Source organism: Drosophila subpulchrella, unplaced genomic scaffold (assembly GCF_014743375.2).
Source record: "Drosophila subpulchrella strain 33 F10 #4 breed RU33 unplaced genomic scaffold, RU_Dsub_v1.1 Primary Assembly Seq27, whole genome shotgun sequence".
Classification (NCBI taxonomy): domain Eukaryota; kingdom Metazoa; phylum Arthropoda; class Insecta; order Diptera; family Drosophilidae; genus Drosophila; species Drosophila subpulchrella.
The window spans coordinates 371,837-383,569 of record NW_023665559.1 but is presented as its reverse complement, the minus strand read 5'-3'; the positions used below and the strand labels follow the sequence as shown (position 1 = coordinate 383,569).

At 42.8% G+C, this 11,733-nt stretch overlaps 1 protein-coding gene across 1 annotated transcript; it reads right to left on the bottom strand.

The window, feature by feature from the left end:
- Positions 1-8,144: 8,144 nt before the first annotated feature.
- LOC119559629 (ribonuclease kappa) lies at positions 8,145-8,878 on the bottom strand. The gene is made up of 3 exons (XM_037872666.1): positions 8,669-8,878; positions 8,474-8,593; positions 8,145-8,414 (listed from the first exon to the last, which is right to left on the bottom strand). Exons 1-3 carry the CDS (start codon positions 8,735-8,737, stop codon positions 8,316-8,318), a joined length of 288 nt encoding a protein of 95 aa, XP_037728594.1. The 5' UTR covers positions 8,738-8,878; the 3' UTR covers positions 8,145-8,315.
- Positions 8,879-11,733: the final 2,855 nt, after the last annotated feature.

The following is an 11,733-nucleotide window of genomic DNA, read 5'->3' as shown; positions in this document are numbered from 1 at the left end:
TTTCGGAAGGGGCTATCCACCATCGACGCCGTCGGTAAACTGTGCGAAATCGCAGACAAAGCCATCAAGGGGAAAAGGTGGTTGTACGGCACTAAGCAATACTGCATAGCGGCAACGTTGGATGTTAAAAATGCATTCAACTCCGCTAGCTGGCACCACACACTAAATGCACTGAGCAACCTAAATGTACCAGCGTATATACAGAGAGTTATAGCGAGCTACTTCGAAGGCCGCCTGCTCCTGTACGAAACTGATTCCGGGCAATCGACCCACAGGGTCAGCGGGGGAGTCCCCCAAGGATCAGTCCTGGTCCTTTGTTATGGAATGTCATGTACGATGGGATCCTTAGGATCACGACTCATTGGTTTCGCGAATGACGTGGCCATAGTAGTTATGGCAAGGAAACTCCCAGATGCGGAAAGAATTTTCAATGAAGCGGGGAAACGAGCAAGCGCATGGCTCGATTCCAAGGGACTCGCCTTGGCAGCGCACAAGACTGAAGCAGTTATGATAAGTAGCCGTGCGTTCCGCACGGTATCCCATGACGCGGCGCTGGTAATATCGGGAGTCATACCGATTGACCTGCTAGCAGTGCAATCAGGTGATTTCCGCGCAGGCAGCGCAGGGGTCGCAACTGGTGAATCACTACGGAAAAGGTGCAGAGAACTTACCATTGCTTGTGGCAAGAGAGGTGGGTAAATAGTAGCAAAGGACGATGGACTTATAATCTTATCCCAGAAATGCAGAGATGGCTGGGACGGAAGCATGGACATGTGGACTTTTACTTAACGCAACTGCTGACAAGACATGGATGCTTTAAATACTACCTGAATAGGTTTAAGCATGAACGTTATCCGTACTGCCCACTCTGCGAGTCGGATAATGAAGACGCAGAACACGTGTTTTTTGACTGTCAGATTCGAAAATGAACGAAGAGATCTGAGCATAAGGGTTGGGAGGACGTCAGCCGCTTGTACCCTGGTGGATATTATGCTTGAATCAGAAGTAAATTGGTCTGCGGTATGCAACATGGCCACAATAGTACTCAAAAAACTGCGCAACGCAGAAAGACTGCGAAATTCCAATAGGATAGAGTCCTAGAGAGCCCTAAGGGCATTCCATGCTGTCATGCTGTTCGTGTACAAGAGTGCTCAACATGACTAGCACCCAACAAATCAAGCAGTAGCCAAGTTGGGAACAGTACCAGGCGCTTAGTAGCACCCACTGCAGATGAGAATTGCTGATCAGCATATTATATGTCTCACTAACTCACCGTCTCACCGACTCAACGGTACACTGACCCGCCAATGCAGTCAGCACATTTTGCAGTGTCAGCCGAGCCAACTATGCAACTGCTACCATAATCAAAACTCCCTGAAATACTTTAGAATCTAAGAAGAATCTAAGAATCTAATCATTACACTAAATTTCCGTGTTGTTTATAAACATGTATCAAATGAAGAATAAAATAGCTATTAACGCAACTCATAAGTCCGCGGATCTACTTTCCACCTCCGGGAATAGGGCTCATAATACACTATCTCAACTAGCAGTTCGGTTAGGCACAAACATTGGGAAACCCGACGTAATCCTTTACCAACAAAGGATCACACTACAGCAACCCCCTTCCCACCAAAAGCTAAGCCTCTGACTGGTGAGAAGACCCGTTAAGTTCACCAAATCCACCCGCCCTGGAAACCATAGTTCATCCAGCTTAACAGGATACTCAACTTAGTCCAGCTTCACAGGACTCACAGCTTCTTCCACCTTCTCGGGATACTCAGCTTCATCCAGCTTCTTAGGATCGTCAGATTCATCCAGCTTCACAGGATACTCAGCTTCATCCAGCTTCACAGGATACTCAGCTTCATCCAGCTTCAGAGGATACTCAGTTTCATCCAGCTTCACAGGATAAGCTTCTTGATCCAGCGTCACAGGATCGTCAGTTTAATACAGCCTCACAGGATTCACAGCTTCATCTAGCGTCGCAGGACACACAGCTTTATCCGGCTTTACAGGATTCTTCGTTTCCAAGACACACAATATGTCTACTTCGTTCATAGAGGAAACAAATCACACAAGAATCGATTTACACAATCGATCACTAGACAACCAATATGAGCTACAAGTACAGATCCAACAGCTCATTAAGAATTATGGCAAGGACTCGGTCGAACGACGCCACCGAGACGGCTATTATTCCGGTAAGCTAAGTCAGTTAAACGATCTCTGGCAGCAGTTTTGCGACCTAGATGAAGAAGTCCAGCAAGCGGCATTACCCACTGACTAGTAGCACTTAAGGAGCTGATTGAAAAATATCAGAATATCTTTCTGGACAACATGCCGACTGGAAGCGGGCTTCCGAAGGCCCCCAGACGAACTTCGGCCAACATCAAGATCACAACAGGAGATCAAGTCAAAGGAGAATCCGCAATTGACACGGTGATCCGACAGTTGCAGAGAAGATGCAACGAATTGGAGTCATCATGAACATTAGCCTCGAACGCCCCAACCGTCACCCCAGCCCTACAAAGGCACCTGGATCTCCATTGGGCGTTACTGAGGCAAGCCCACGACGAATTGGACAGCACACCTGGGGCAGCAGCTCTGGCAGAAGCAGACCTAGCTCAATTCCACACATTATACGAGGAATACGAAATTAACCTGCTTCGAGAAAACGACGCTCCAATGAGCCTCAACTTGGCACTTTCGCCAATTAGCATTCCGGAGTTCAAAGGCGAGTATCTATACTAGCCACGGTTCCATGATCTCTTTGTGTACATAATAAAACATATTCGGCCAGTCAAAAACTACATAGCGAGGAACGTTTTGACAGACACAGCCCTTTCACAGGGTGGCTATGACGACACCTGGCTGAGATTGAAGGCCAGGTACCAGAACGAAAAAATACTAGTACTCGCCGCCATAGCAAAAATGATTGACTATAAGCCTATAGACGGCTCCTCGCGGCAACCAAGGGCCTAACATGACACTATCAAAAACTCAATAAGTACTCTTAAGAACCTCGATGTCAGAGACCAGCAGTCTCTAGGTCTAGTCTTTAAGCGCTCAACCTACAGCAACACTCCGCCATCAGTCAGATCACAACGAAGAGAGCTGTATGATTTGTCACCTAGGACCACATCATCTTAAAAAACTTTCCAGGGAATGGACCCCAAAACTAGGCGCCAAGCCATTCTTAAAGTAGGAGCATGCACAAATATTTTGTCTACAGCTCATAAGCAACGGCTCATACACTGTTACACCAAGGACCGACTAGCAATCCAGTGGCCGGCGCAGCAATCACTGCAGGTTACGACAACCCTAGAGGATATACTCTGCTCGCGACCGCCAAGGTATCATTACAAGGGCCGACCGGTGAACTACAAACAGTAATAGATACTGGATCACAGGTGAATCTTATCTCAAGGAGGATGGCAGATATACTACCTCTTAAGGAAGTGTCGTCACAGATTGAAATATCTGGAATCGGAGGAAAACAGCAGCAATTGGATCAACACTAAAGCTCTCATCAGTTACATCAGGTTTTGATAGGGGTATTTATTATTCCCACAGTCATTACAGACCAACCGTCAGTACCGATTGCAACTGATCTTAATGTTCCCGAGGGACTGCCGTTAGCAGATCCTGACTCTCGGCAACCTGGACCCATTGCTTGTTAATGTAATCACAGGTTTTCTCAATAAAGAAAACTTATCTGATATGGAAATCAACCCTATTCTGGTAGAAGACAGAGATGATCTTGCAGGACCGAACGCTGCTTATGAGCCTAGGAAAGATAAAAATCCAATGAATGATAATCAATTTGATATAGAAGATAGCAAACGGCAGGATGAGATTTCACTCGATGAAGAAGGGATTCATTTAACGAACTTAGCATTGATGGATCATAAAATAAACAAGGGAGAACGAGTACCTCGACTATCAGATACCCGTTACTCAGCTTAAGGGACTAAAGGGAAGTGGAGATATGCAAGCAGCAAAGCGAGATTAAAATGCGCCACCTACCGGCAGAAGACAGATTTAATCGTTATGGGCGTTAGAGTGGGCGTGACAAAATATTTTTTAAATCAATCGATAGGTATTGACGAGACCAATAAATTTCAGTTAAAAATTTTTATCTAGCATGGAAATTGTGGGCGCCACAGGTTTGGGTGTTTTGTGGGCGTTATGGTGGGACTGGCATTTTCGCGTAGCAAAATTGCGCTGCGTACAAAGCTACGGAATCTAAATCTGAGAATCCGATTCTCTATCTTTGATAGTTTCCGAGATATCCACGTAAATACTTACGATTTTTTGAAGTTTGTGGGCGTTAAAGTGGGCGTGGCAAACTTTTTTCGGGTCAATCGATAGGTGTTGATAAGAACAATACATTTCAGTTAAAATCTTTATTCTAGCATCAAAGCTGTAGGAGCCACAGTTTTTTGCGGCTTGTGGGCGTTAGAGTGGGCGTGGCACTCTGCTGAAACAAACTTGCGCTGCGCAGGAATCTCAGGAATCTGCATGCCTAATCCCAGTATTGTAGCTCTTGTAGTTTCCGAGATCTCAGCTTTCATACGGACAGACGGACAAACGTACATGGCAAGATCGACTCGGCTAGTGATCCTGATCAAGAATATATATACTTTATGGGGTCGGAAACGCTTCCTTCTGCCTGTTACATACTTTCCGACGAATCTAGTTTACCCTTTTACTCTACGAGTAACGGGTATAAAGATATATGTAGCCAATCAAGAACTATCGACACTGACTCGTCCGATCGAGAATCAACCGCTATACGTAATGGTTCATTGCAGCTGACTGCTAGAAAAAACCAATTAACATAGAACCGACTTCTCATCAACTTAAAACCTACAAGTCTGACTTTTGTTCAACATTTCTAAAATTTACCAAGAAATATCTAATTTTTGTTGCAGAAGGTCCACATACCATAGACGTGCCAAATGATCAAGTTCTACGGGGCCACAATTTCAGTCCCCACGGCAATGTCAATTTTATCGCAAAGGAGAGAGTTAAGCAGCATCAAGAAGATATGAAGGACCTTAATCACTAACATGAACCTCGGCAGTTGAAGGAAAGATCCTACACAGTCAATGATTTGTTAGGTGCTTTCTATACAATTCGACCAAGGGCTGACCGACACTACGCCTTAATTGAGGGTACCCCTCAATAGGGGGGAGAATGTTCGTACCCAAGGGTGCTCGACATGACCAGCACCCAACAAATCAAGCAGTAGCCAAGTTAGGAATAGTACCAGGCGCTCAGTAGCACCCACTGCAGATGAGAATTGCTGATCAGCATATTATATGTCTCACCAACTCACCGTCTTACCGACTCAACAGTACACTGACCCGCCAATGCAGTCAGCACATTTTGCAGTGTCTGTATCCCAACTAGCAGCCAACCTACGCTAGCTCATCCTCAACGCAGTTCCCGCATAGCCAGTGGTCCGGCATCGCCTTCGTTACCATTGCCGCGACGCGATCGTCTTGCAAGTGTCTACATCGGTTAGGCACAAACACATGCATTGCGGATGAAAGATTGATTGTTCGACTATGGAAACTCTTAACCGATCTGAGTACTAGGCTTAAACTCGTAAAAACTACTAAATAAAAACAAGGAAATACTGAATCGATTTGAGTGTGCGGTCCCATTTTCCGGTGAAGCGAGTTGTTGTGACTTTTCCTGTCTCTCTCAGCTCGTGTGTTTTGTCATGATGAAAGTCACTGAAGCGAAATTTTGGTCTCTGAAGGGAAACCCACCTTTGTGTGAATAGGCTGACATTAAAAATTATATTTTTTTTAAGCCTCAAATATCATTGATACGATGTTTAAAAAAATTTTGACAACCCTACCTCCTAGTCACACCCCCATTTCTCTTTGTGTCGGTGTCCTCTTTAGACAAGAGCGAGGCATGCCAACAAATGATTTTAAATTTGTAATTGTTTGTATCTTCCATCAGTTACACGACATCGTGATTTTCTTTTGATTGGTTTTGTAAAGGAACCGCCATAGTCCATATTTCAGCACACCTAGTTTATACAAAGTACCTTATTATACCAGTTAGTCGTAGAGTAAAAGTATGTAACAGGTTGAACGAAGCGTTTCCGACCCCATGAAGTATATATATTCTTAATCAGGATCACTAGCCAAGTAGATCTAGCCATATCCGTCTGTCCGTCCGTATAAACGCCGAGATCTCGAAAAATATAAAAACTAGAAACTTGGCATTTGGCTGGGTGCCACGTCCACTCTACCGCCAATAAGGCTTAAACCAGTCTAGCACTCGTATTTTTGAATATTTTCGAAAATGTTTTGTTTTGATAATGTCCAACATGCCAAAAATAGTTGCTACTTGTATATCTCTATCTCCCTCCCTCTCCCTGAGTGCACCCAGTACACTTAGTTGAGTAACGGGTTTCCCGCGCATCGCAAGTTTGTTTCAGCAGGGTCCCACGCCCACTCTTAAGCCCACAATCGACCATAACGCTAAAATTCGACTAGCGCTCACATTTTAAAATATTCTTTAATAAAATAAAGATTTCGTTGATACTATCAATATTCAATAAATCAAATTGGACCATTCTTCGAAAATGTTTAACCAAACAATAATAAATAATGGAGATATATTTATTTAGAAAATCGGAAGCTTACGTAGTTTCACTAGCGCCACCTAGTTTTCACGTTATGTTGCGTGTTACTAAAATCTCGTAAAAAGCCGATAGGGATGAACGATAGGTGGCTATTTTTGTTAACTGGCTAACGGGTATCTGATAGTCGAGGCCGTCGACTATAGCGTTTTTCTTGTTTTAATTTTATATTTACTGGTGGTGTATCCACAGGCACGCATTTAGATTTTTTTAAGAATTCCGCTTAAAACTCTTATTAAACTAATTGTCAAATGGTTTTCTGTCGGAGAACAGCACACATAAAACAAGGAAGAACGCTATAGTCGAGTACCTCGACTATCAGATACCCGTTACTCAGCTAAAGGGACCAAAGGGAAATGGAGATATGCAAGCAGCAAAGCGATATTGAAATGCGCAACCTATCGGCCGTAGACAGATTTAAGCGTTATGGGCGTTAGAGTAGGCGTGGCAAATCTTTTTTTGGGTCAATCGATAGGTATTGACGAGACCAATACAGTTCAGTTAAAATTTTGTATCTAGCATGAAAATTGTGGGCGCCACAGGCTTGGGCGGTTTGTGGGCGTGGCACAGTGGCGGATCCAGAGACGATTCTTGGGGGGGGAAATTGAACTTATTCTTCGATTTGGGGTTTAAACTTGTTATTGCGAGAGAAATACAGTACAAATTATAAAACAAAAATTATCCATCCCAATTTTTAGGTAAACAAAGTGGTTATATTTGAAAAGTCAACCATATACATGCATTACAGAGTGCATGCATTTTCAGGTTCTGTGGTTCCAAGGGGGGGGAAATTTCCCTATTTCCCCCCCGTGGATCCGCCACTGGCGTGGCATATTTGCTTAACAAACTTGCGCTGCGCACAAGGCTACGGAATCTAAATCTGAGATCCCAATTCTCTATCCTTGATAGTTTCCGAGATATCCACGTTCATATTTACGATTTTCTTTACCTATCAATCGATAGGTATTAATGAGAACAATACATTTCAGTCAAAAATTTTTATTCTAGCACCAAAACTGTAGGAAACACAGTTTTAGGCGGTTTGTGGGCGTTAGAGTGGGCGTGGCACTCTACTGAAACAAACTTGCGCTGCGTAAGCTCAGGAATCTGCACGCTAAATCTCAATAGCCTAGCTCTCATAGTTTCCGAGATCTCAGCGTTCATCCGGACAGACGGACATGGCTAGATCGACTCGGCTAGTGATCCTGATCAAGAATATATATACTTTATGGGGTCGGAAACGCTTCCTTCTGCCTGTTACATACTTTCCGACGAATCTAGTATAACCTTTTACTCTACGAGTAACGGGTATAATTATCAGGGGTGGCACATTAAACACTTCACCGCTAGTTCGTGTGAACTTTATATTTATTCACAAATTAAATGTAAATTAAGCAGTGCATACTTTTAACTTTCTTTAAACTTTAACGTGGCAAAGAAGAAATTTTTAAATTATCAATGAATTGCATTGGAATATTTTAATAATTTATATTGAACTCAGAAACTATTTATTTTTTAATTCTTCTAGACAATATATCGTGTAAACATTTGAATACTCTATTTGATGGCGCATGCCCAGGAGAATGTACGAAATTTTTTCCTTACTGAAAATGAAAGGTAGTTGGGGCAACAACATTTGAAGTATTTAGTTGGCAGTTACTCTACTATTCATATAAAATTGTTGTGCGGAGAGCAGCAATGTAAGCACGTAAATGCAGGCAGCAATCCAGCAATTGTAGGCATTCTGAAATAATTAACGTAGAGTAAAGATGATATTCAGGATTAAAAGAGCTCAAAATTTACCTGATTGTACGCTCTATTAGCGGCTGCATAAAAATCTTCTAAAGAATGGTATTCCTCTTCTAGGGGTAAATCCTCAATAAGAGCCACGCTATTGATGTAGAAAAATAGACCCATAAGAACCTAAATGTGTTGTTTTAGGTACAGGTTAATTAATACTTATTATTTGGAAACCCGTTGCGCAGTCAAATTACTCACCAATTGCACAATACCCCAAACGGAGATGATCAGACCGCACAGGGACAACTTCGGACCACAGATTTTCATTTTTCGGTGTTCTTAAATTTGTCTGTGAACCAAAATATTAGCAATTTGAGGTGACACTCAGAAATTTCCTTTGCTATAAAGTTTAAAGTCAAACCAGGTCAGGTGAATTTGTCATGTGACTAAATTTCCGTGTGGCCGTGCACGACTAAAATTAAAAAAACAGTTGCGAAAAAAATTTTTTATTTCTTAGTACTAAATCTATATTAATTCGGATTCCACTGCCCCAAGATTCAATAATAGCCTCTTCACACAGACGCTTAAAATCGCTGCTGCAATTTAAAGAGGATTTTGGTTCAGCCTAGTACTCAGATCGGCTAAGAGTTTTACTAGGCGAAAAATCTTATTCTTTGTAGTGTGACCGAAGTTTTCAAAGTTCACCTGCAATCTTACTGTCAAGCTGATGGGCTTGTTGCCAAACAGAAAACAAATCAATTGAAAAAAAAGGAGGAGTCTGCTGGTACATAAAGAAATTAAAATAAAAATAAATGAAATGTTCAGCGAATGTTTTTAATTGTGTACATTTGTAGTTTAAGGCTTCCTTCTCGTCCCACGGAAGCTTCGCCACCGCAGTCCAGTTCCGAGTCCCAATAGGCATATTGGACCTTGAAGAAGTGGGAGCCGGATTGGGAACGGGGTTGATCCGCTGACGCTGCAGGAAGTCGCCCAGCAGTGGCTGGCTATGGCTTTTGTTCCTTCCCACATGGATTCTCTAGTGGATCTCCTCCAGCACTTCAACTATTCTGTGGATTTGCGCATGTTGTATTGCTTCCTGTCGGTGAAATCCCAGAAGAAAGGGCATCAGCTTGGATTAGGCGTCCTATTTTATCTGCACTGACCTCCTGCAGTCGATTTTGGGGTTTTCCTTTCCGTTTCTTAATTTTTAGTTTCCACACCGCTTTTGCACGAACACCGCCATAGATTAAATTTCTTATTCTTTGGGCCGCGGCTAACGGCGTTCATCGAAATTCACTCGCCAGATCTATTATTTCCTTAGCTCATCTGAGTACCGCGCTGAAAAACAGACCCGGCGAAAAGACCTCTCGCTCACTCCTATGGTTAGCTCCCGGTTTTCGTCGATGTGTGTACTAGGCTTCACAAAGAGAATCGAAAACGAAACCAGAGGTGAGCTCGTGCAATTTTAAGCTTTTCGGAAAAAAATATGGACTAAAACGCAAAACTTAACACAATTTCAATGCAAGTACTTTCAATATCTTTAGCGGGCAATGATTTCTTCATTTCTATGTGCAAATGGACTTAGAATCAGAGTTCCATTTAGAAAAACTTGAATGGGAACTATTGTGGTTCAACAGTATTCCTTAACAACATTTTTAACAAGTCCCTCATTTTGGCCAACTCTGGGAGACGTGTTCAAAGCATAGTACTCGGATCGGCTAAGAGTTTCACTAGTCGAAAAATCTTATTCTTTGTAGTGTGACCGAACTTTACAAAGTTCACCTCCTAAGCTAAGCTACTAAACAAATATACTGAAATCCAACATATGAACTCCCACTATCAATAAAAGCCGTGTTGTAGCGACTTTTCCCATCTCTTTCTATTTCTTTTTTTTAAGCCTAGTACTCAGATCGGCCTGAAGTGAGTGTCATCCGGATTGGAAACGGGTTTGTTCCGCTGAGCACCAGCAGGACGTCGCCCAGCATCCTGGCAATGGATGGTAATGGCTCCTCAAGCTGTCTCTTAGCGGGCGTTCTTTTTTCCACCTTCATATAGCAGCCAGCGCGTCCTTCCGATCCGTTTTCGGGTTTGCCTGTTGTGGTATTACAACTATTGTGTCCCACAATAATGGGCAAATTGGATACGGCTTGGATTAGACGTCTTTTTTCATCTGCACTGACCTTTTTGGGTTTTGCCATCCATTTTGAATTTTTGTTAAACACCGGTTCTGCACGAACACATCAAAAATATACATTTTTTATTCTTTGGGCGGTGGCTAACGGAGCGAGATGCACTCGCGAAATCTGAAATTTTTTGTGGTCTTTACTTAGCTTATCTGAGTACCGCGCTGAAAAATGGACCCGACAAAAAGCGTTAGTCGCCTATCTACCTCTCGCTCACTCCTATGATGAGCTAAAAGCCGTGTTGTAGCGACCTTTCCCATCTCTTTCTATTTCTTTTTTTTAAGCCTAGTACTCAGATCGGCCTGAAGTGAGTGTCATCCGGATTGGAAACGGGCTTGTTCCGCTGAGCACCAGCAGGACGTCGCCCAGCATCCTGGCAATGGATGGTAATGGCTCCTCAAGCTGTATCTTAGCGGGCGTTCTTTTTTCCACCTTCATATAGCAGCCAGCGCGTCCTTCCGATCCGTTTTCGGGTTGGCCTGTTGTGGTATTGCAACTATTGTGTCCCACAATAATGGGCAAATTGGATACGGATTGGATTAGACGTCTTTTTTCATCTGCACTGACCTTTTTGGGTTTTGCCATCCATTTTGAATTTTTCGTTAAACACCGGTTCTGCACGAACACATCAAAAATATACATTTTTTATTCTTTGGGCGGTGGCTAACGGAGCGAGATGCACTCGCGAAATCTGGTATTTTTTGTGGTCTTTACTTAGCTTATCTGAGTACCGCGCTGAAAAATGGACCCGACAAAAAGCGTAAGTCGTTTATCTACCTCTCGCTCACTCCTATGATGAGCTGGCGTTCTTCGCCGATGTGAGTACTAGGCTTTATAAAAGGAAAAGTCGCAGTGGATTCCGAATTTTCTTGCATTATAAATATATGTGTTAGAAAGACACAGAACAAATTCGCTACAACTCGCTTTAGCGGGAATACTAAATCGATGTAGTATTCCAGTGTTTTTCTCAGTATTTTTAATTTTATTTCGTTTTTTGAGAAAAATTGACCATTAAGCTGCAATGGAACCGTTATAAAGATATTGTCCTTGGCGCAGGCCCAAAGATCGTGCCAACGGCTCGGAACCAAGCAATTAATCTATCTTGAAAATCAATATTTCTATGCTCTTTTTTCAAGGAAT

Excerpts from the sequence above, each read along its gene's own strand:
- LOC119559629 (XM_037872666.1), bottom strand. The coding sequence starts at position 8,737 with ATGAAAATCTGTGGTCCGAAGTTGTCCCTGTGCGGTCTGATCATCTCC. Across the intron at positions 8,594-8,668 it reads TTTGGGGTATTGTGCAATTG|GTTCTTATGGGTCTATTTTT; the intron begins GTGAGTAATTTG and ends CAACACATTTAG. Across the intron at positions 8,415-8,473 it reads CTAATAGAGCGTACAATCAG|AATGCCTACAATTGCTGGAT; the intron begins GTAAATTTTGAG and ends TAATTATTTCAG.